General features: G+C 39.3%; 1 protein-coding gene across 1 annotated transcript in view; it reads left to right on the forward strand.

The window, feature by feature from the left end:
• Window positions 1-25,987, forward strand: part of GUCA1C (guanylate cyclase activator 1C) — a 37,117-nt gene extending 11,130 nt beyond the window's left edge. The window contains exons 2-4 of the mRNA XM_062512028.1: window positions 19,645-19,794; window positions 22,805-22,892; window positions 25,857-25,987. Of these exons, the coding sequence (XP_062368012.1) occupies window positions 19,645-19,794; window positions 22,805-22,892; window positions 25,857-25,987 (369 nt within the window). The remainder of the gene's footprint in view (window positions 1-19,644; window positions 19,795-22,804; window positions 22,893-25,856) is intronic.
• Window positions 25,988-26,216: the final 229 nt, after the last annotated feature.

The raw sequence follows: 26,216 nt of genomic DNA on the forward strand, positions 1-26,216 counted from the left end.
CCGGGCAGGGTCCGATGGTGGTTTCCCGACGCTGGGATGGCGGAGATGGGACACAAGCAGCGATCGTCCTTCTCGTCCGAACTCCGCGGGGGAAAAAATGGGCCGAGGCCCAGCCTTCCATCTGCTCTTCTGGCTGTTTGGATATTGAGGGGTTTCCCTCTTCTTTCCCTTCCCCCTTGTCACCAGGGCCCAGTCAACAGGTATCTTAGCATGACAATGGGGAAAATTCCACAGAGGGAAAAGGGAAAGAACCAATCCCCAACACATGGGCACTCACCACCTCACAGGACTGTGCTCTTTAACTCCACTGTGTGATTATAAATGAAAAGAATGAGTAGCAGTCTCTTGTTCTGGCATCACTAACATCCTACATGTTTACACTGGTATTTATATCTCCTCATTTCTTTGTCCTATAGTAACGCTCCCGAGCTGTTCATCTCCTTGTATAAAAGCTAATCAGTACAGAAGCATTACTGATACCTAACCCCTTCCCTGAGCTTATGAAGGAAGAAGGAATTCAACTCCAGAAGGCTGTAAAATACAAAGCAGGACTACAGCACTGACCAAGAGCAAACCTGGATTTGCCAGACTAGGTTGATTCCTGATTAGGAAGTTACTGTGAAAGATTCCTCTTCCACTCAAATTCTGTGACAAGGCTGGTGACCAAACTGTGTGTTACATCTGGAAACCCATGCTGAGAGGGAAGAAATAGGATGTGATTTGCCCACAAATACAAGATGCCACACAGCATATTTATGATAAAAAGTACATCAAGGAGGAGTCCAAAGGGCTCAATTTTTAGTAGGGCTTAATCCACTTACAGTGAAGAGGATGTAATTGCAGGCATTGTTGTTTGCACGCTCAGCTTTTCCATCCTTATTTGCAGCAAAAATTATAGCTATTCTTTATAAGTATTCCAGAATTAGACCCTTGTGTGTTGCTAATGGTTTGTATATAATTTGAAATCAATCACTTTTAGAATATCCTCTTTATTTTTTTAATAACAGGTATGTTTGTAGTCAATGGAAGAGTGATGAACTGTAATTTGACCATGGTGCTCTTTGCTTTACTTCAGCCACAATTTGAAATCCCATCTATTTTAGACCTGGGCATTAAAGGTAATCTCATCAGTAGAGATAGGCACTACATAGAAATAGAAACTTACTCTGTAAGATGTTTAACGTAGCCATTTAAAAGCTGTATTAACCTGAGTTGTGGTCATGAAGAAGACTTTGAATCTGGGAGACAGAAATGTGAACAAACAGAAAGGGACACTTACTGTGTAACAACATGGGCTCCCAAGAATCATTACCAGATGCCCCTGCACAGATGCACCATTATTACAGAAAATTTATGAGAGAATGTCCATCTGGGCTGCTTAGTCTGCATGAATTCAAGAATCTTTTGGATCTTCAAGGGCTGGATCCACAGGGAGATCTGTACATTAAACGAGTGTTTGATATCTTTGATCTGAACCAGGTAAACTTTCTTATTTTTTTTCAATCTCATACTATTTCTTTATTTGTGAGTTGTAGCCTGCAGGCTCTTCTTTGTGCTATCCTCCCAAAACTGCTCGTGTGGACAGGTTTGACATTCAGGTGCACTAGAGGTGAAAAAGTGAGACTATGCTTTGAGAGTTTGGATTAAGACTTTTGTTAGTACTTTCTGGGGACACTTAAAATATTGTCAGGAAACAATTCTTAAAAAGATATGTAATTTCCAGTTCACTGGTTATTCTTTAATTCATTGCTTATCCCATGCTTGTATATAAGCATATGAAAATGTTGGTGTGCTCAGAGTTAGTAAGTTTTTAAGTTAGACAAAGGGGAAATATGGTCTGCACTTAACTGAAGATGAAGTGCAGTGTATATAAATGGATTTTCTCAGAGTACTCTATGGAATATGTGCCAGAAGGGAAAACAACTCAGATGAGGAATTCACACTCAGTGTACAAGTCACAAGACCAAATACTACTGAATGAAGAGTTCAAGCAGTTTCTCCAGGCTATAATTCTAACTTACCCTCCTTTCTACTGAAACAACTGCTTATGATTGCAATCAGCTCTCTGTAATGTAGCTGACTCCCAGACAGACACGATATATTTTCCTTAGTAGTACAGACAAGACTGAAGACATGGTCATCTGGTACTTCTGTGTAGCACCCTTTTCTAGGTCTGTCTTGAGCACTGCCTCCTGTTTGTAAGGTCCTGGAGCTGGCCACCTTAAGCCCTCCACTCACTGTGATGCTGACTGGCCTGGGGCACATGCTCTGCAGTCTGTGAAACCTTCAGATTCATTGAGACCTTCAGATTCTGGATTAATGCAAAAGTGAGGAGAGTGGAATCAAAGCAGGTTAGAGAAAGAGCACTTGCTCATCCTTTGCTGTGGAAGTGGCCAAAGACACTTAAAGTAGGAATCATCTGCTAATTGTTGCTGCTCTGTCTGGTGTTACAGAGTTGTGTCACTCTGCTCTGCAGTCTGTCATCACTTGTACATGAAGAGTGTAGCTGCCAGACACTAAAACAACTGCTTTTATGAGAGGTAGAGGACAGATGTTTGGGGAACTCAATACACATTTTAAATGTAGATGGGAGGTATGGATGGTGTCAAAAAAAGAGGCATGAAAAGCTGCACCAGGACTGTCACTGCCTTTTAGGCACAGCTTTCAGGATCTCTGTCCTGAAATATCTCAGCTGCCTCATCTGTGTGACTGAACTCTCCCTTTCCTTGCTGCCTCTTTCTGAACTTTTGTCTTCATCCTGTTAAGATCAATACAGGCTAATGAATGGGGTAACGACCAGGGTAATGACCATTCAGGAATTCAGCCTCAAAGGAAAACTGGCTCATCACCCATCCTATTGCTGACCATCACAACTTTCAGGAGCGCATCCTTGGGGGACTGCAGGGTATGCCTGTATAATCAACACATGAGAAAGCATTTTCCTCTTCTGTCCTCTCCCTTGCCCCTATTTTGTAATCCTTGGGGTCACGGATACCAGACCAGCGAGGTGGCCTGTTTGATTACACAAACTGGGTGGGTTGGAATGCAGCCCCTTCACCAGAGCAGGCCATGTGTGTCCAGATGGTGCCCTAGTGTAGCACTTCTACCAGTCCCTATAGATATCCTTTTTTTCAGGTGTTCCATAACTAGTTTTACTAAAAAATTCATCTTTCCACATAATGTGGAGTTGAATTGTTGTTACAGCAAGGACAACCCAACCTGTAGATCAGTTTCCAAGCTAAAAGAAAAATGAGGAAATAAACCCCTAGAAAACAAAGTAGAGAAAGAGGTATTAAACAACAGAGCAGCTGGGAATCAAGCTAGAGTACAGCAAAGCTCACAAATCTATGCTGATCAATAGCCAGTGAGCATTTGTAAAAATATGTTAGATATTGAGAGGATCAACCTTGCTAGGGAAGATGCCAGGCAAATGAAACTAAAACTGGCATATTTGGGACCAACAGATATTTTTATTCAGACAAAAAAAGGAAAGGAGCCATTTAAGAGGCAAAATGCAAGATTTATATCCTGCGCCCATGGCAACTTTTTACAGAGCTTTACAGATTTGCTGTATTTTAATCTCCATTTAGTATAATAATTGTATTCCTTTTCTTTTGCTAGCATTGTTAAAAGCACTCTGTTTTTATAAATTTATTTTTTTTATTTATTACCAAGATGAATGGCCTCTGTGTTTAAGGAATACCTTTAGAAACAAGAAGCATTCATCAAATTCTTTTCAAGTACACGGCTGTGATGTTTTTTATGTGATTAAGCTGAGAATAAAGTGGCAACAGCCAGTTTCTTAGGGTGGGAAGAAAAGACTGTTATATATTGTTGAGGTAAAATAAGAGGATCTCTCTACTCCATATACTCGCTTTTTGTCCTACAACCTTTCTATACAGATTTTTCTCTGCCCCGGGGTTTTTGGCAAAAGTGAAGGATTTGATCCAGAAAATTTTAAGTGAAGTACAGATGCGTGAAGAGTGGTCAATAGATGGCTGACTGGGGGTATCACATTATGGACTCCTAAATGGCAGCTATTATTGTACAAATAAGGAGTCTGTGATGTCATGTAGAATATTTAGACACGGTGCTTTATTAAATAGAGAAGAATCTTCCATCTCCAAGCCACAGAAGTTAGTGGATGTACATGCATAATGCACAAATTCAGAAATAATTTGGTCCTTTTTGCTTGCATTCAATTCCTTTAACAGCTTCTGAGGTATGAAGATCAAAATTTTGTTTCCTTTTCTACCACATTCTTTTCTGGTTTTTGCTTTCTAATCAAGGGGTCACTGTCCCAGTGACTGGTGGAGTATACAAAAGTTCTTGATAGAAATTATTTACTTTTTCTTAAAATTACCGTTCATATAAAATAATAGTTAGATGGTTGGCAAACTTGAACCTTCTCCCATACTTCCCCCAGCTGACTTTTTAGAGATATATGACCCGATTTTCTCCTGCTCTAACCATGATTTAATAATGGACTTTTACAGTTTAAAATTGTTATGACTTCTACTGCTGAAGCTCGTAAAAATCATAGAGTTTCAGGACTACTTTGCAGTTGATCTAAAACTAGAGAAACCTGTTATGGAAAACTAGAGTCATTTAATATAGTCTTCTCAGCATAAAATATCTTTTTTCACATGTAGGCTTCTGTTTTCTCAAAATAGGAATCTTCTCAGAAAGCTCTGCTAAAGAGTTAGTCCTGTGATTAATCTACAATTCCAATTATAGCAGCTTAGTGCCTTGAGTTAATTGAGGACATCTATCTTTGGAGGTATATAACATAGAACAAAATGGTAAAACACTCTTGAAAGGTGCATGGATTTTTCTCCTCTGTTTCATGTGTGCCCAGTCTAAAACCTCTATCATGAAAAGTGTGGAATATCAACCTCATAGTCTGCCAGTGGGACTGTGGGATGTAATTACAGTTGTGAATTTCACCTTTTCATCAGCTTTGCTGCTTCCAGCTGAAGCCTGTCGCAGACACTCTTTTTCTTCTTAGGATTTCCAGTAAAAACACCAAATTACCAGTAAACTGAAAATAGTTTAAAAGTAATAATAGCAGCATGGTAAGATTTTTTTGACAATTTGTGATAAATTGAAAGCCCAGTCAAAACTCATTTCACTCAAGTCATCCATACAAATACCAACAGGAAATCTGTTGCAAGCCAAATCTTATCCTTCCCTGCCTTTCTCTAAGTTGGAGATAAAAAAGCAGTTCAGCTCCCCACTCATGGAAATTAATAGCCAGTGGACAAATGACAGGGAAAGGGGACATCTTCACAGAGAAATGTAATGCCATGTGGAGACTGTGGTCTCAGCAGCAGGCAGATAATTTCATGCCAAAGAGGCAACGGTGCTGTAGATGTTTGGCTTCTTGGGCACAGTTATCTCATGTGCTAATATATCTACAGGTACAGCTGTGAGGTACAGGTACAGCTGTGAGGTACGGGTACATCTATGAGGTATGTGTACATCTGTGAGGTACAGGTATGGCTGTGAGGTATGGGTACAGCTGTGAGGTATGTGTACAGCTGTGAGGTACAGGTATGGCTGTGAGGTATGGGTACAGCTGTGAGGTATGTGTACAGCTGTGAGTTATGGGTACATCTGTGACGTATGTGTAGAGCTGTGAGGTATGGGAACATCTGTGAGGTATGTGTACATCTGTGAGGTATGGGAACATCTGTGAGGTACAGGTACATCTGTGAGGTACAGGTATGGCTGTGAGGTATGGGTACAGCTGTGAGGTATGTGTAGAGCTGTGAGGTATGGGAACATCTATGAGGTATGTGTACATCTGTGAGGTATGGGAACATCTGTGAGGTACAGGTACATCTGTGGAGTATGGGTACATCTGTGAGATACAGGTACAGCTGTGAGGTACGGGTACATCTCTGAGGTACAGGTAAAGCTGTGAGGTACAGGTACATCTGTGAGGAATGGGTACATCTGTAAGGAATGGTTACATCTGTGAGGTATGGGCACAGCTGAGGTATGGGTACATCTGTGAGGTACGGGTACATCTGTGAGGTATGGGTACAGCTGTGAGGTACGGGTACATCTGTGGGGTATGTGTACATCTGTGAGGTACAGGTACAGCTGTGAGTTATGGGTACATCTGTGAGGTATGGGTACATCTGTGAGGAATGGGTACATCTGTAAGGAACGGGTACAGCTGTGAGTTATGGGTACATCTGTGAGGTACAGGTACAGCTGTGAGGTACAGGTACATCTGTTAGGAATGGGTACATCTGAAAGGAATGGTTACATCTGTGAGGTGTGGGTAAAGCTGTGAGGTACAGGTACATCTGTGAGGTATGGGTGCATCTGTGAGGTATGGGTACAGCTGTGAGGAAAGGGTACATCTGTGAGGTAAAGGTAAAGCTGTGAGGTACAGGTACATCTGTGAGGAATGGGTACATCTGTTAGGAATGGGTACATGTGTAAGGAATGGTTACATCTGTGAGGTATGGGTACATCTGTGGGGTATGGGTACATCTGTGAGGTACAGGTACAGCTGTGAGCTATGGGTACATCTGTGAGGTACAGGTACATCTCTGAGGTATGGGTACATCTGTAAGGAATGGTTACAGCTGTGAGGTGTGGGTAAAGCTGTGAGGTACAGATACATCTGTGGGGTATGGGTACATCTGTGAGGAATGGGTACAGCTGTGAGGAAAGGGTACATCTGTAAGGAATGGGTACTCCTATCAGCACTGTACAGGCATTTATGACTGGCTCCACAGAGTGCACCTGTTCAATGCATAAAGAGCATTTCCCAGTTTTCCCAAAACCTTTGTTCTCCAGATCATACTAATTAAACACTAAACCTTTCTTGTGTGTCTCCTGTGCAGACCACCAATGCTTTCATAACTAACTGACCTTATACACCATGAACATAGATGTCTTTTTAATTTTTTTAAGTTTCTTAAAAACTGTGGCTATAATGTGAAGTTTTACAAACCTTCCTTGCCCTTTGTGGGATGCTTTGCTAATAATTAAATATAGAAACAAGCAAACAAATAAATATGCTAGTGAAGTTTGAAAGCTGTTCTTCATCATTCTTAACAGCATTGAAAAATAAAGATGCTGAACATTCGGAACTGTAATTGCAAAGTTCACTTCCCTTGAGATTATCACAAGGAGTGCAGAAGGTAGCATTTCAAGCAAACGTTTTATTGATGACTCATACAATAATACTTGTAAGCATTATTTATATAACGACATTGAGAGGATAATAAGTGGTAGGTTTATCTTTTGCCACAGCTTTCCAATGAAAACTTTCAAAAATAATGTTTTTTTATTAAAATACAAGTGCAAACAAATTAATTTCTTAAAGGATTTATTTTCTTAGATTTGAAGAGTACCTTCTTAGGGAAAAATCATCTCAGTATTCCTCATCCTTAAGTTATTTGTAATACAAAAAGGATAAATCTGCAAGCACATACAAACACATTTAGTTCTTCCTGCTTTTTAAATTCCCCTGTGTCTCATGTGCAACTGGCAGCCCCAGTTCATGCATCCCAATGATGGACTTTAGAGAAGAAACAGCTGTGTTCACCTATAATATCTCAGTAGTTGCCAAGTATACTGATGTATATTTGGTTTTCAGTAAAAATATGTATCATATTTAATTGCTATTATATCCATCAAAAAGAGGTTTCACCAATGTTAAAGGAGAAAACATATCTATAAAAATAATGTCTGGCATATCCATTATACTTTGGAAGTGTTACTTGCTCTTAGGCAGAAATAAGGAAAAATTCTACAGTCAGCCCTGCCATTATTTAACACTTATTCTAAAATACCACCTTTCTTTAAATCAGAAATTCAGATCATTATCATTCATTTCCTGTTAGCTTGCCGATAGGTTTTGCCACTAAAAATAAAAATTGAACATTGTGATTGATTGATTGATTGATTGATTGATTAATTGATTGATTGAAAAAGTTCTTATGACCTCTGAAGGACAAAATTTGCATAGCCATTTAACACTCGAAGCGATGGACTGAAAATGGGGTGCTGCTGTTGTAGTTCTCTTACTGCTTCTTTTGGCATTAATTGAAACTAGCTACAGGAATAAGTGTCTGTTGCTTTGTAAGAAAATTGGATTTTAAAAGGTAGGATAACTGTGAAGAGTAAAGAAGATTAATAGGTATGTAGCACTGAAGGAAAATTATGCAAGTTGAAGAAGGATTTTCTGTTAAAATTTATAAAGTATTGGATAGACCATGTTAGAGAATACTATTTTCTGCTATTTCTTATGCAGAGATAAAGTTGGCAGATTCACAAAAATGGACACTCCACAGCAGTTTTAGAAATCTTTAGATAAGGAGCCACCAGCTGATGTCAATCTTTAATCATTTTTACACTTTGTGTTTTTCATTTAAAATGTAAAGTAGTTCTCTGATACAGTTCATCTGCCATCATTATGCAGATTAGAATGATAAAAAAAAGATTTTAAAATTAATCCATTTAAAATATAAAGAAGAAAGTTTTAAAAGGATGTTTGATGTAGAACAGATAATAAGAAATACAGAAAAAATATGTTACTTCAATAGAACTTTGTTGTGTGCAGGGATGAATACATAGCAATGTAAACTAAATCTCAAGTTAAATCTTTTTTTTTCCCCTTTCTTCCTTTTTTTTCCCCAAAGAATAACTGTTTCCCTTCACTCCTTTTACTTGGAACAAAGCTAAGAAGTGTTGGGACGCGGACCACCTTTCCTTTTTTTCTCATCCTAGCACCTTCCCCACTGTCCTGCTGGGTCTTTATAATTCACATTTTCATATAGACTTTTCAGCATCTGATTCTGTGTTCTGGATATAAACAGATGTTATCTTCTTTTGGTTATACAGACATGAATGTGGTTAGCCAAGTATACAATTTTTGGTATTGTAGTAGAAGGAAATCAGAGTCATTTGGCCATGAAATTCTCCATTAAAGCAGCGGTTGCACCTCCTATGCCATTAAAAGCATACAAATGTCCACAGAAAGATGACATATCTTTCAGAGGCCATTTACAGCTTATCGTAATTTATTCTTCATTTTACTTTCAGTTGTTTTTTTCCTTCCACTTTTTCCACTTTAAGAATTGTGAGAGAGGGAGGAATGTTATTTTCATCTCTATGAAGCATTTAGTTGAGAGATTCTAGTGAAGATATTATTTTGTTGAAGACTGCAGGGCCCAACTGCACAATTGCTACCTAGCATGATGGGTTAGCTGCCTCCCACATGATCACAGAATGTATGAAGAGCTCTTAAAGGGTGAGAAAAATATGGGTGCTAGGGAGCAATGCTTCAAAAACTACCTGAAACCTAAATCTTAAGCATTTCTGCTTCTTGTGGGATTAACTATAATGGCTCAGGATAACTTTGCTAACTGTCCTTTCATGGAAAATATAATTTTCACTTCGGCTTCCTTTCCCAGACTGTCTTGCTCTGCTGTATCTTCAAAACTGGGAATAGCAGCTGTGATATGAATTGTCAGGCTGCCTAAGGAGTCACTTAGCCCGTTTGCTACATCCTTAAATGTTTGCAGACCTTACCAAAGCTGACACAATAAAACTGGGTGCAGTAGTTAATAGAAAGTAAGGATGATAATCAGGGAAATACTTTCCCAAACTTTCCTGAACTACTTTCCCTTTTTGCGTCATAAGTATCTGAATAATTGAGCAAGCATAAGTTTAGCAACACATATAACTTTAAGGATGTCTTCAGTCTGAAATGACTCCTTGGACACTTTGCTTAGCCTACTCTAACCAACCAGCCTAGGCACAGCAATAAGGTTGCAGCAGCAACATCTGCATTACACTATGGGGTTATGAACAATATAAATTGATACTGCATCGAGGCAGGATGTTCTACATTATTCCTTTTTCATGGTTCTTGTATTGGCCCAGCACTTCCACTTTGCCCAGAGAAATCTAACTTGCTTTTTCTGATTTTGGAGGCCTTGTTGCTCTCACAAATGTCTCCACAATAAGAAAAACCTAGAAAGCTTATTTTTCTAATAGTCATTATTATCACATTGTAGTCAGCAATAAAACTTGAACTTCAAAAACATTAATGAACTTCCAAACCAAGGGCTAGAAGAAAATAAGGCACTAGATATGTCTTAGACAGAAAGAATTCTTCTGTCAGAAGTAACAAAAATTTACAGCTATTACTTCCTACTATATTTGGACTTTTTAAAGGTGACATGTAAAAATCCTGTTACCATTAGTTTCAGACGCAATCCAACAAAAGCAACAAAAGCAACAAAGCCAAGTCATTTGCTTCTCCTTAATTTGGAGTAATGTTGCCTAAAATTGTCTCAAATGTAAAGTAACTGGCCTGATTACTGTAAATGAGGAGGTTAAATTATGCTTTGCTGTGTTCAATTACCTAATTTCTCTCAGTATACTTAAGTGCCTTTGAAAGGTGCAGTGCCCTGATAAAAAATTCCATGTTCTATGAATTTTTCACCTGTTTGCAAATCCTACTCTATTTATTTACAGACTATAATAAAGAATGCCTTTTTTCTTCTTTTTAACTGCCTCCCAAATTTTTTACATTCAATTTTATATATTGGTTGAAAAAAAAAAAAACAGGATTCTGTAATATTATAAGTACTTCACACAGTTGTTGGTGTAATATCATAATTTTGTTTTCTAGTGGTTTGTCACAGGACACACTGCTGTGACAATACAAACTTATGCTATAATAATGTGTCATTGCCAGCTAAAAGCCTACATTATCATTAAAATAATTACTTTCTTAATGCAAGCACAGTTGAATTCTTGACTGTAGGATTTAATGTTTTGAGTCTTGAGTTAAGATCTAAAAGTTTTAGACCAGAGGTAATCCCCCAGTAGTGACACAGCACCATCAAGCATGGAAGGCCAATTCTTTACATGGGACACTAAAGAATGTCTCAGACCTAAACTAGTCTCAGATCTCTATTACAGCATTGCAGAATTCAGTGGCCTTCTTTGGGTTTGTTGTTGTTGTTTTTGTTGGTTGGTTGTTGTTTTGCATTTCCAAAAGGGTAATCTGAATTTCTAATAAATGTTTCTCTTTAAAATCTAAATTTTAAAATATTCAAATAGAAAAGTGTTACAGACTAATACTCCAAGCTGAATTTTCCTTGCATCATACAGCCTTGATACATAGCTGGTCTGGATTAGGTTAGGGTTTCTTTGAAAAGTTCATTTAAGTGCAAACAAATTAGCATGTATTCTGCAACTTTCACTGATCTTAAGAAGCATTTGGAGCTTTTTACTCCAATTACCAGGTAACACTGTAATTTTGTCACATTATGTGAATAGGCAATGGAGATTAACTTTGGACAATTAATCATAATTTATTTTAAGTATTACTTCTTAAATTATGATGAAGATAAAGGGGGAGGTAATTTTAATATGAAACAGTTCAGGAAGGTGCTTCTTTTATTTAAAGAAATTTTAAGACTTCTTTTAAGGCATAACGGTCTTTTTTCTATTTATTTATATATTAATTAAGAATAAACCAGTTATTATAGTAAGAGTCTACTATAATAATACAAGTAGTTTAGGCAGTGATAGTATATGCACGTAACTTTCATACATCCCTTGAGGTTCAAAGAACATTATATAGAAGCACCTAAATCTGCCAAATAGAACATCTTTGCCACTAAAAAATATGTATGTCCTCAATGTATTTTTGTTGGGGGTTAGGATTTTTCCTTTTGCTTCTTTCTGTCATGGAATTTTGTCCCGTCTGTTGGTAAGAGACACCAACAACTGATGCCTAAGAGAGACAAAAGAAATGGCCAAGGTGGAGGAATTCATGGAAGCGATAGACAACATGGTAATGACCTCAAGAAGGTCAGGTGCACAGGGCAGATGTTGTGGAATCTGGCAAACCTAGGGCCATCTCAATACACCACCTTCATTGCAACAACTTATGCTGATAACAACTAAGAGATAGTGGGTTCTGTTGCCAACAATCTTAGAAATTATGAGTAGCCAATGGCCCCATGCAGGCTCATGTCTCTGCCGTGATTAGGGAACTCAAAGAGGAGTTTAAAGAGATGAGAGAGGCGAGGGAGCAGGTGAGGAAGAGCAGGGTGGCACCAGTGCAAGTCACAAACCTCAACATCAGAGCCTGATGTCCCCCAGCAAGGGAGGGAGGATACACCCCACGAGCTGACCTGTGGTTCTTTCTGCGTGACCATGGGGAAGACATGAGAAGGTGGGATGGGAAACCCACTTCTGCCCTGGCAGCGCGGGTGCGTTAACTCAGGGAGGGAAACACTAACCAAAGGAGCTCCACTAAAGTGAAGGTAGCCTCAACTTCCCATAACCAAGATGCAGGGTACTACAAAAGGGAGGATGATTTGTCAGATCCCCTTGAGGGAACCTTCAACATGTATGCCCAGGAAGGAAATAATAACCAGTGCTAGAGGGGCCCTGCCTCTAGCCAGGGAGAGGCACGGGAAAACCGGGTCTTTTGGACAGTGTGGATCCGATGGCCTGGCACATCAGAGCCACAAAAACATAGGGCATTAGTTGACACTGGTTCACAGGTCACCCTAATACCATCAGAACATGTGGGGGAAGAGCCTGTTTCTATTGCTGGGGTGACAGGGGGATCACAGGAATTGACTTTGCTGGAGGCTGAGGTGAGCCTGACTGGGAAGGAGTGACAGAAACATCCAATTGTGACTGGCCCAGAGGCACCGTGTATTCTAGGCATAGACTTCCTCAGGAATGGCTATTACAAAGAGCCAAAGGGACTCAGGTGGGCTTTTGGAATAGCTGCTGTAGAGGCAGAAGGCATTAAGCAATTGAACACCTTGCTTGGACTGTCAGAGAGCCCATCTGCAGTGGGACTCCTGAAGGTGAAGGAGCAGCAAGTGCCAATTGCCACCTCCACAGTGCACCACAGGCAGTACAGGACAAATCGAGATGACGTGATCCCCATCCACAAGATGATCCGTGAGCTGGAGGGCCAAGGGGTGGTCAGCAAAACCCACTCACCCTTCAACAGCCCCATCTGGCCTGTGCGTAAGTCTGACGGAGAATGGAGATTGACTGTGGATTATCGTGCATTGAATGAAGTGACTCCACCGCTGAGCGCTGCCGTGCCGGACATGCTGGAACTCCAGTACGAGCTGGAGTCCAAGGCAGCAAAGTGGTACGCCACCATTGACATTGCCAATGCATTTTTCTCCATTCCTCTGGCAGCAGAGTGCAGGCCTCAGTTTGCTTTCACCTGGAGGGGTGTGCAGTACACCTGGAACTGACTGCCCCAGGGGTGGAAACACAGCCCCACCATCTGCCATGGACTGATCCAGGCTGCACTGGAAAAGGGTGAAGCTCCAGAACATCTGCAATACATTGATGACATCATTGTGTGGGGGAACACGGCAATGGAAGTATTTGAGAAAGGAGAAAAGATCATCCAGATTCTGCTGGGAGCTGGTTTCGCCATCAAGAGGAGCAAAGTCAAAGGTCCTGCCCGAGAGATCCAGTTCCTGGGAGTAAAGTGGCAAGACGGGCGGCACCAAATCCCCACTGAGGTCATCAATAAGATCACCGCGATGTCTCCACCAACCAACAAGAAGGAAACACAAGCTTTCCCAGGTGCCATAGGCTTTTGGAGAATGCACATTCCTGAGTACAGCCAGATCGTGAGCCCTCTCTACCTGGTCACCCGGAAGAAGAACGAATTCCACTGGGGCCCTGAGCAGCAGCAAGCCTTTGCCCAGATCAAGCAGGAGATCGCTCATGCTGTAGCCCTCGGCCCAGTCAGGACGGGACCAGAGGTGAAGAATGTGCTCTACTCTGCAGCCGGGAACAAGGGCTTGTCCTGAAGCCTTTGGCAGAAGGTACCTTGTTACACATACTAGTAAAGAACTGTTATTCCTTTTCCCATATCTCTGCCTGAAAGTCCCTTAATTTCAAAGTTATAAGAATTTGGAGGGAAGGGGTCATATTTTTTTCCGCCTTCCTTGGCATACGTTTTTCTTTCAAACCAAGACAACTTTTCCTGGAGGTTTGTCCTACACTTCTGAAACTGTCAACAAGAAAAGTCTGCTAGGATTATCAGAAAGGAATTTGCTGGAAAATATGTTGTCATGGCTATATTTTTTATTATTTTTCCTCTCTTGCCTACTGCTTGAAGTTGGGGAAGATGTTCCTAAAAGCACAGGCAAAGGCTGAAAATTAGGAGTGCGGAAAGCTAAACCCCAGCATCCAGGAGAGGATGGCAGAGGTCTAAGTCTTTTCAGTACAGCCTTCCTGGGCAGAGGCCCCAGCCCGGTGACTTCCCTGTCTTCTCCAATTATCTTGAAAGAAAATTGTCAATGGTGGCAGGGAGTTAGGGGGTAGTAGTTCATTTTAAAGAAATGAAACTGTTTGTCATCTTAACACTTTGGATTTCACCAGGTTTTACCAGGGTAGTCTTTAAGTCTGAGAGCCAGTTCTCATAGCTGGCTCTGCATTTCCAACTCCTCCAACGCAAAGGTCCAGCTAATTTCTAAGTCCCCAAACCTTGCAGGTCCTCTTCACCAGGGCAAAGCAGAACCTTGTGTAACAGTTTGGTCAATATAGCCTCATCTCTTTACATAACAGTGAGAATGTAAGGATTACAAAACCACTTAACGATCTGCAGCTCCTAATTCCCTGCTTTGTTCTTCATCCTTATCTAACAATATTTTCCTGCTGAAGTGTCCCCTGGCCCATGACAAATGTTTTACTTACTCTGTTTACTTATAAAACTTGTGAGTTGGCCATGCCAAAGCTCCAATACAAGATCGAAGTATCAAAGTAACAGAGTTACAAGTATCTTTTTGTTTCTTCAATAACTGCATATGCAACCTTTGAGGAACAGATGAAAATACTCAGAAAGCAAAAACAAACCAAGAATGGTTGGACCCAATGATCTTTGAAGCCTTTTCCAACCTACATGATTCTATCATTCTCTGTTTCCACTCAATGAGAGGAGAAGAAATGCAGTGAAATTAATCCTCCCTCAGGTTTTCTGAGGGCAGAGAAAGCAGTGCTGTATTTGAAATTGGACCCAGAGAGAAGGAAAGAAGCATATAGGATTAGCTATAAATTTCACAGTTATTTTGAGCTGTTTGACCCATGCCTCCTCCCTCTGCCTTAAGAAGTTTAAGGGCTATTCTGAAAGGCAGTTGGGAAAGGAGTTGGCTTAATGACCTAAGTCCTAGGTTTGAAATACCTGGACCATCTATGTTTGCACAGTTATTAATCCTGATAAACAATTTGAGCTATTCTGCTGTTGGATTGAGTTTAGAGATTTTTCAGGAGCAAAGTTTGGAAACAAGGCACTGCTTATTGTGGGCTCTCTTGGTAAAGCCCACAGTGGTCCAGGTAAGATGATACATTCATACACCATAGGGTTTTCAGGGACAGAAATTCCCCCTTTCCACATGCCTGGCCACAGCATGTGGTGTGAGATGCCTGACTATCCCTGCAGGGGATCCCTGTCACTGCCAGGAAATCACATTCAGGAAAGAGCTAGGCAGCCAAAACACCAAGTTCAGATCACTCTGGCACAACTTTAGATAACGAGCTGTTTCAGATCAGCTATGTATTCATAGCTGACAAGTCAATTATTTTTAATCTCTGTAGTCTGAAGTCCTAAGAGTCTTTTAAGGATCTGTGAAGATTAGCAGTGCTGCTCTGGGAGCCAAAGGGTAATGCCCTCCTACACCTCCAGGGCTGGGGTATTAATGGCTGTTGTATAATGTAGCAGTCCCTCACTGCCCAGCTTTGCCCCAGGGGACACACACCTCTGTCCTCACCAAATAATGGTGAGCAGCCTCCAGGAAAGGAACATAGACTGACAGCCTGGAGCAAAAACCTCTCATAAAAGGACAAAATTAAATTTATTTTTCCTCAGGAGATCCAGTAGCTAATGAAAAACAGAAATGGACTCTAGGCCCTAGGCAGTCACACATTGTAGTGTCCTGAGGACCAATTTCATACCATCAGCAAGCTCTCTTTCCATTTTTAGAGCCTCCTTTTGTCTTTGTTGTGTGAATCAATCTGTTGCAAGTGGCTTCAGTGAAAGCAAAACAAGTTACAAAAGCACAGTATCAAAGGGCACAAACACATGCATGACCCTTAGGTGTCCCTAAATTTCTAGTTCATCCAGTCAAGCTGTTAAAAGAATGGAAAAAAAAAAAAGTCTACATTTTTATTAAACTTACTATGTATAGAAATATAGAAGACTTCAGGGCACATAAAGGAAGTTCTGAAACCAATTTTTTTGTATGTCTCCCACCCACTCTTCAGAAGCACACTAGGAGAGTTCTGTCCCTCTATTTTACACCATACCCAGAAGGGTACCTTGTGAACTGACTCCATGTGCCTCTGTTCATTTGGGCAGGGGAGGGGGCAGGACTTCACCATCCCTACAGGTGCCCATGACAATGTGCTGCAGACAAGGAAGGCAGAGCCAGCACCACATAGACGTGGAAAAGAAACCTTCACACACACAAATTTGTCTTGTATCCTAAGCTGATCAATAAGCAGGTTTCACTAGCATTATTACATTTAATAAAATTATTACAAATATTTGACAATTACAGAGTTAAACACCAAAAGTAAATAACACATATCTTCCACCACTGGTAATCAGCTCTGCTTATTATGTTGCTGGACATTATTTAAAAATTTGTTTTATTATTCTTACAGCAGCTTTTTGCTTGTGAATTAATGACTTCCTAACAGGCAACAGATACATTGCTGTGCATGCTGCAGAGAGGTGTTTTACAGAGCCTAGAGACACCTAAGGACCTGTCTAGATACTTATACTGAGAATGATTATAGAGCAGCAGATGGGTAAATCAGCACAGCAGTATTCTTTTAATAACATCACAACACATTTATTGCATTATTTGTTGTACTCACAGAATCACAGGATGATCTTTATAGGTTACTGTTATGATGTTTTTTACTGTTTAATGTAGTGGTTTGAGATGCTACTGTAAAAAGTGCAGTATTTCTCAGAAAGTTCTGTATATGTGCAACAAGACCACATGTAGCCTTCTGCATCCCATAAATGTTTTCTTTTTTATCTACAATGTATGTTTTTTGGTGTCGAAAGGAAAACATAACATTTTTCATCAACGCTTTTATGAAATGCTTCCGGTTCCACATCAAGTAGACAAACAAGTCTACCTTCTCCATATTTCTATTCCAGAGAAATAGAAACCAGCTGCTGGCTACCATGTCACCAGTAGTTCTTGCACAACTGCAGAAAGTGGCAAGGGCTTTCCTGACAATTTCAAATTTCTCCCAGGTGCTTATTACACACCCAAACACATTAGACTGGTTATTATGTTGTCCAAACTTACTATGCTTTGTCAGAGCAACAATAGTGACACCAAGATGCAGAAAGAAAGCAAACAAAATAGTATTTTCCAAAATCCCAAGTGAAATATAAGGGAGAAAGAAGAAAATTAATCTGGTCATGGAGATCCAGCAATCTTAAAATTAATGTGTAGTTGCAATAAGCAGTATGAAATGTAGCAAAAAAGCAGCAATGTGAAATGCATTTAACTACATTCTTAATAGATATATCAAACCAGATGATGGAAATGCGATTAGAAAAATACATTTTGACCTCCAGTAAAATACTTTATGAGATCCTTCTTGAAATAATACTTGCAAAATGGAAATTTAAGCCCTTGTGCCAAAAAGAAGATTAAGTTTGTAGTGTGTGATATGTCATTTTTGTTTAAGCATCTGCTTTTAATACTGGGCCTCATTTTGCTTGAAAATTATATGTAGTTACTGTCAAATTTCATTTAATCTTCAACAGTGGTTGAACGGTGTCTTTGCTGCCTTTGCTGGTGATTGCAATTAGAGTAAAACAAGCAACCACCAGAGAACCTGCAGAGGGTCTGCGAAGAAAAGGTCAGTCTGCACAACTTATGCACACACCATTTCTGCATGAAGGCTGAATCCAGTGTGTTTGAATACATTGGATTTATCTCTTAGGTGCCACTCTGCTGATCACCCTTGCATAGAAATCAAAACAAGCACTACAAGGGGCTCCCAGGAGCTCTGACCCAGATCAGCATCATGGGGGCACAATTGTGAGGAATCTAAAAGGAAAATGAAGAAAAGAACAAACAAAACAAAAAGAGGATGGACTCCTATTTTAAAAAAATATATCCAGTCTTTGAGAACCTACATTCACTTCCACAATCTATTGTGATTGGATCTAGGCAAGTAGATGTGTGGGGATGTTTTTTAGGCATTTTCAATGGAAGGTTGGTCAGTAGAGCTCTCAATTTCAGTATATTCTAGCCCGTAGAAATTCCTGTTTGTCATCATTTTTTGTATGCTCATGTCTGCTTCCTTGTCACAAAAATATACTGATAGTGCCTGGAGGTCTTCAAAAGGCATGTAAGGTGTGGCACTTAGGATCACAGCTGAGTGATAGACTTGGCAGTTCTGGGTTCACTTTTGGACCTGATGACCTTAACAGTCTTTTTCAACCTAAACGATTTTAGGATTCTGATTTTGGCAATGAGTCACACCGCATTCTTACAGGTCTTCTTTTCCTGTAGTAGAATATTGAGGACTGATTAATGCCCACTGATTGTAAACCTCAACTGGCAAGATGTCTGTTGATATAAGACAATAATCACTAAGTAACATGCTAAACCTACTGGATATTGATCCAACTTTTTCAGTCAAAGGCCATCTGAAACTGACAAGCCTTTCCAAGGTTTTCTGAGCAATTGGATTCTGACCAATTGGATTCTGATCACAAGATTAAATTTACCAGCTGTTAATTCTTCTTGTATGCACATGAGAAACAGTTGGAAGAAGTATGCCCCAAAATTCAGCAACTGTTTCCTCCACCCTAACCACATTTTTACAGAAACAGAAAAACCTGACTATGGAGGCCTGTCTTTGACAGGCTTCTATTAGTAGCTTCAGCAAAGCAGTAAGAAAATAATGAACTAAATCAATTTGAAATGCTCTCTCCCTATGAACATCCCCAATTCTTAATATTTAGAGACTGGTTTATGCCTTGAAGGCTTTATATCCCATGCAAAATGTTCATCAGAGAGACTTGATTTTTATTTGGATAAACCACAGTAATTAGGGTTCATGCCAGAGTATTGGTTACAATTTTAAAACATGATCTCTCAGATTAATAACACCTGGAACAGCTCTGTGGCAATGGAAATCATTGCAGTATATACAGTTCTGCAGTACCGATGTAAACAACTCCACTGTAGCTATCTCATTAACATCAAACCAGATATCCCAAACTCCTCTTTTTCATGTGGCAGTCTGCCACAAAACTGTTTCTTTTCCTTTTAAAAACTGTCAATAACAATTGATCAGAACAAATTTGCCCCTCACCTCCACAACCCCTGGATTTCAGGGGAGAACAAGACTGTCCTTCCTAACACCTCTTCCTAACAGTTCTTCCAGTTGAGCACATCTTTTTATCCTTTTTAACACCACTGAACATTTCTGTGTTAAGATTCTTCATAAATCAATGTATATTGTAGGGAATTTGATGACCTGTTTCTGTGCAATTGTCTGAAAGAAGAGAAAACCAACGTTGTTAAATAGGTGTGTTTTTTCTCTCCCTCTCTCTCTCTCTCTTAGGATGGATTTATAGACTTCTTGGAGTTCATAGCTGCAATAAATTTGGTTATACGAGGGAAAATTGACCAAAAATTGAAATGGTATTTCAAGCTATACGATGCTGATGGAAACGGATGCATTGACAAAAAAGAACTATTAAGCATATTCAGGGTAAGCAAGTTATGACCAATAGCAAGAGGATCTGATATAGTGCATTACCCCTCCCCTGAAACAGTGGTTCATCATGTACTGTAAATGGACTGTCAGTACTTTATTTAATGTTTTATGGTTGTAAATCCGGAATTAACAGTGGCTAGTAGTGACACTCCTGACATTAGTTTCTTCCTTATTGAACACATCTAAGTAGTATTTTACTTTAAACCATAGTTCTACAGATAAAATACTTTACTGAGTGAAATACTGTAGAAACAGTAGAGACATTACTGTGATAAACTATATTATAAGGCAGGGTAGAACTGTAGCAGCATAATGAATAAAACAGATGGTTACAAGTATATGTGCCAGTCTATTGTGGAAATCTGGCTTATCAAACTGATCTTGCAGCAAGAAAAATATAGATGGCATCAAAATATTACAATACTTTAATTTTTTTAAGACTTTTAGATTTGTTTACTACAAATGCCATTACCAACATTTTAAAACTAAATTATGGACATATCATTTTACTATTAAATCACACAGTGATATTTGGATAAAAATACTTTCAAAATTTTGCAGAAAAAAATGGGTCCACTTCAAACTCATAAAACCAAAGAAGTGAAATTCTTTCTTTAAAATTATATTCATAATTTTCAAGTTGCTCTAATGAAATAACGTTGTGCTCTTCATTAGCTGCTTTCATCCAAAAGGTATGTTAGGCCTCATTACAAATATATATGACTCAATACTGCTCCTCAAATGTACACGACTCACTACAGATCAAAATTTTGCTGCAAGGAGCATCAAACTTAAATAGAGTTTTAATATCATAACAAAAAAGGAAAATACTTTTCCTGGATTCTGCATTACTACTGGTGCCAAGCCAGTCACTGTTAGAGACTTTAAACACCTGCTGCCAAAACTGGAAGGAACTGGAGCCAGACGGAGCTACTGGGTCAAACAAACAAAGCTGGTCACCTAAAGAGCAGCTTTCTAAAGGTAGAAGGAGAGGCTGAATCTTCCAGATTCATCCTTTGAGACTAATGAAATCTTTCTTTCACAAATATTCTCCATTGATTCTCACCCAGAGCCAATGCGTCAACAGTGTTTTTTTCTGGGCCTTTATCCAAAGTGAGAATTAAAATCAAAATCATTTCAATGTAAAGATTATTTCTTTTTTTAACTTACCTGATTTTTAAACTAGTTTAGACCTCTGTGTGTTTTCATCTCATTTAGAGCATAAGAACTTAAACTTGCCTAAGTCATTGCCCTAGACTAGATTAAAAATGGTGGACCCTAAAAGAAAAAAAAGAACAAACAGGCTCGCAGCCATTAAGGGGTGCCCAGCTTATAATAAGCATCAGTAAACAAGGGCTTATCCAAAGAGATGTGTCATATCTGAACACAGAAGTGCTATTAAAATGAAATCTGTCTCTATGTTATGCAAACTATGGACCAGCATATCACTACCAACCATCAAAACTCCTTCCAGATAACCATGCACCCTTTCAATGCCCAGTATTTTACTGTTTAAGGGTCTTCTGTGGTAGTCAGTTGTGGAGAGGGCCTACAGCTGGTCTGTGAGCCAGAGAGGGCTAATGGATAAGATTTATTTCTGAAAGGAATTTTACCAAGGCTGTTGGTATGGAGACCAAGAAGAGAAGAAGGAGAAGATAAGCAAGAAAAAACCTACAGCTGGGAAAAGTATTTTTAGAAAAGTTTAGTGAAAAACAGAGATGGAGATGGTTTTACACCAGTGAACGTTACGTTGATCTATTGCAACCAATGAAGGAAGTGTAAACTTTGTAGAGTATATAAAAGACAGTCAGCTGCTGCAATAAACAGGATTTTAGCCTTCTGAGATGTAGTGCATCCTTTTGTTTGTTGAAACAGCAACAGTCAGTGACTCAAATACTTCAGAAATCACTGCTTTCCTCTTGGCACCACAACAAATTTAACTGTGGAAGTGATACAACTTTCTACTGAGGACTGCAGGGAGATCAGACATATAAAACACCTAAAGTACCTAAAATACAAATTAGTAATAGAAACAATTTTATTAAAATATTTTTGCAAAATTATTTCTGCTTTTTTAAACAGACAGGAATTTGGGACATTTGGAGGGGGCATTTTTATGATTTTATTTGGTCAAGAATTCCATATCAATGCGGAATAGGCTTAACTTACATTGTTTAAAAATATGAGGTCTAATATATTACAAAAGAGACACCAAAAGAAACAAGTGGTACATACAGTGACTTACCTTACACAACACAGTTCACCTCAAAATAATTCAAGTAAAGAAAAACAAATTCTATAGTGTGCCTATTATACAATGTATATGCATGTTTATATATGCAAACATTTTCCCAGTTAATGGCGCACAAATTTGCAAAAACATACATTTATACCTTTACTACAAATGTTGAGACCTTTTACCACCAAAAAACCAAAAAAAAAACAAAAACAAAACAAAACAAAACAAACAAAAAAAAAGGATGGGGCGATTTGGGATTCTTCTGTTTTTCTTAACTTCTTTGGAAGACAAGTAAACTCTGCCAACTTCCAGGACTGCTGGTCTGACTTTATTTGTGATTACTAAATTAAATATGTCTTAATAGAAAAATTACTTTGGCTTTCTCTGCATGTGCTTTCAGCTGGGAAAAACAATACTGCATTTAAATCACACAGATCAAAGGGCACTCTGATGGTGTGGAACTCTCTAGGGCCAGATAAAAATGTTGATGTGGAATCTAAAGTGTATTACAGAGCAGAGGTGCCACAGGGTTCTTCAAACCTTCAGTGATATGCAAATTAGTCCATAATCTCCAGGCTGCGTTACATTAATTAAATTTCCAGTCCTCATTACTGAAGATTTACTTGAAATAGCTATTTATTTAGTGATTTTTGAAAGGGTTTGTGAACTAAAGAGTTGCCTTTCAAGTACTGCTTCTGCCAGTGTATTGTTTTCACAACTTGATGGGAAAAACCCTGAAAGAACTTCCTGTGTTTCTGCCCTTAGGCTATCCAGGCTATTAATGGCTACACCAACATGAGTGCTGAAGAGTTCACGAACATGATATTTCAGAAGATAGATGTGAACAATGACGGTAAGAATCCAGGTTTTGTTGGCATTGGAAGAGACTTCTTCAAGAAGGGATTTGAACATCCAACTGAAGGATGACTGGTTTAGATAACTGAAAGCCTGAATCTGTTCTTTGTCATTATTTTACTTCAGCTCTACAGTGAAGTGTAAGTCAACTGACAAAGGAATTACATGCAGCAAGGGCTAAAACAGAGGTCCTGCACTGTTCATCCAAAATGCCAATTCTCAGGTTGCACAGCAAAATGAAAGTGTGATTGGCAGTAGGGGAGTAATATATTTGCATTGGTATAATGTATTTTAAATCCTAAAAAAAACCCAAATAAGATGCATGGTTGCAAATGCTCTAGCATGTTCTAAACACTGGTGAACATATTGGATGTTCCTTGAAGGCTGGCTGTCAACACATGCTGAGATACATGCTCCTGTTATTTTCCTCAAGATACTAGGTTTAGCCAGTTGGTCTTGCATTTGGAAGCTATCATTTCATTTCACCGCTTCAGAGTTGTTTCTAATCGAAAAATTTTATGGCTGAATGTCCCCCCTCCTACTTCTAACCATGAAGATACTCCTTCCACTAGCAACTATGTTTTACAGAAATTGTTGCCATCACTGATAAATTAGGAACATTAGGAAAGCAAAAAATAGCAAAGTCAGTCACAGACAGGAATTTTGGGCAGTTTGGCAGAGGGAGGGGCATTTTTATGGTCTTATTTAGTGTATTGAGATTAAAAGGTTGTTTGCAATATATAATCAGAGTATAGAAAAGTAACAGTGGTCTTGTGATGTATGTGGAGGATGCATTAGTGGAGGATATTTTTGACCCACCTCCTTGGCCTGCTCCTTGAGTGAAGACAAATTATGAAAGGGGTCCAAATAACACAGTCAAAATCTAACTGAAATTCTACGACTATTCACTGTTTTGACCATAAGTTTACTGGCAAGTAATAATTGTATCTGAGCTAGACCATAATTTGTGTCATACATTTTAGCAAGGAAAATCCAGAACATGACATATTCAGGATTATCTTCATAGTGGTTCCATAGTTTCTTAGTTTTAAAATTGCTGGAAAACAACAGGACTAGCTCAACCTGAGGAATGGGCCAACTTTTACCAAGTTTAGCTTCAGCTATGCTACCTCCCTGTAGCTTATTAAAGAAAAGTGCAAATAGACAAATAAATTGCAAAGTCCTTCCTTACATTAATATACAATAAGTAATCTCATGGGTTGTAAAGAACAATTCTTAAAACAAATCTCCTGCTGGTTTTGCAATTTATTTTCATTATCTCACAGAAATCTGAGGCCCATCACAGCAGCAGTGAGTCTGGGCCTGCCAGTGTAACCTCATCTGGTAACTGCAGTGTGGTTTGTATGCCTGCTATTGGTACCTCAAAATGTACAGCTTGGGATCAAGAGGAGGGAACCCCAGACCAGTTGGCCTGAATAAGCAGAAAAATGGTGCAGCACGTCCACGTGAAGGGTCCAGGAACCCCATCCACCCAAAGATCTGAGTCAAAAGCAACACAGAGGGAAGGAAAGGGGAACCAAGAGGAGTGCCTGGGATAGGAGGAGAGTTCAGAGGGAGTGAGCGGATGAGTGACGAAGCAGAATGATGCATGCAAGTGTACAGAGATGGCTTGTTCTGATTCTGCTTGTGGAATGATTAGATAGGTTGTTACTGAAAAAAGAAGTACAGACTTCCTCAGGGCTCTGCATGCCAGCTCCTGGAGAGGGTCTTATTGCTTTCACGGAAGTCTAAGAACCAGGACTTCTGTCAAATTATACTTTCCTCTTTATATGAGCCTGCCACCAGTGTAGCAGGGACAGATGTGACTAAACCAAAAGCAAACTTTACTGACTATGGCTAGAAAGTGGTTTTCACATTCTTCAAATGATGATCATTTGCCTTTTTCATGTCAGAAGAAGTTTCCAAGGCTGCCATGGACAAATACCAAGACACAAGAAAAACCCCTACAGGGAGTACTTAAACCTGAAAACAGCCAAAAGTCAGCCCACTAAGCATTCACCAGACATATAGATGACTTGAATTTCTGGTCTCCTGAACCCTGGGGCCTTAACTCATCCAGCTATTTTCCTCTTTGCCTAGCCCTTGTCATTTCTTATTTTACTGAGAAATCATTCATTGTTGTGAACTTAACAAGAAACTTTAAACCATTCTCAGAGGAAACAATCTGACTTTTCTTATTAAACCAAGGTTTATTTCTCTTCTCAAGGTAAAACAATATCACTGGAATAACCCCTATACAGAGAACTGCGTACATTTCTGTGTACTATGCAAACAGACACATGCCAAAACTGGCCTTTGTTGTCAGGGAAAAGAGCAGGACAAGAGAAAGAACATTAAACAATATTCCTACTCTTCAATAAAAGAGTAAAAGTGCTTTGTTGTTGTCTTGAAACTTCCAAGTTATTAGCTGATTTTGACATGAGCCCAGAAAATCACACTCTAAATGGCTGCTTCAGTTCCTTGAAAAAATTAATCTATCAAAACACTTAGATAGATTTATCTGTCAAACCACTTTTTTTTTCCCCCTACGTCTGATCATGGCTCTAAATAATCCTAGTAGTCAACACAGGGACTATGCCCACTAATCCTCAGCAAATCACACCCTAATCTCTTTTAAAACCAGCTCTAAGATAAATTCTAGTTAGCCAGTACATTCAGCCCTGATATAGGCTTCATTAGAGCCTCTTTACACACATTCATGAGCACTTATAATTGTCTCAGACTTCAGTGAAAGCTGCATTTGACCTGTTTCAACAGAAAAACAAGTAAGTCAGTTCCAGGATCTGACTGATGCAAAGTGAGAAAACATTAGCAAATATTCTACCTGCATTTGCCTATCAGCAACTTTCATAAGGCATTCAGTCTGGCATGAATGGTCTTTTGCTCACTGGAGAGTTTGCTGGGTTTCTCAGTTTCTAAAGAGTATCTGACTTTCTTTTAGGGGAACTGACTTTGGAAGAGTTTATCAATGGTGTGGAAAAAGACGAGGACCTAATGGAATTGATTACAAAGAGTTTTGACCTTTCCAACGTACTCAAAGTCATACAGAATGGCAGGAGAAATAGTGTCTGAAGGATCCAGTCATGGAGGTGATCTCTGTGTCATCACTTCAAGGAAGATAACATTTGATATATTCAGAGAGCTTGATGCTGTCAAAGCCTGCCCGGGCAATACTGAGCAGCCTTCTCCAGGAGTAACAATTTTCACTCTTATCTTTTTTTATTTTCTTTATTCTTCCCCTTGTTAATGACTGTGGCAGCCACAGAGAAAAACAAAACAAAACAACTTTTTCCTGCATATA

The sequence above is a fragment of the Cinclus cinclus genome, chromosome 2, assembly GCF_963662255.1.
Source record: "Cinclus cinclus chromosome 2, bCinCin1.1, whole genome shotgun sequence".
In the NCBI taxonomy this organism is placed as follows: Eukaryota; Metazoa; Chordata; class Aves; order Passeriformes; family Cinclidae; genus Cinclus; species Cinclus cinclus.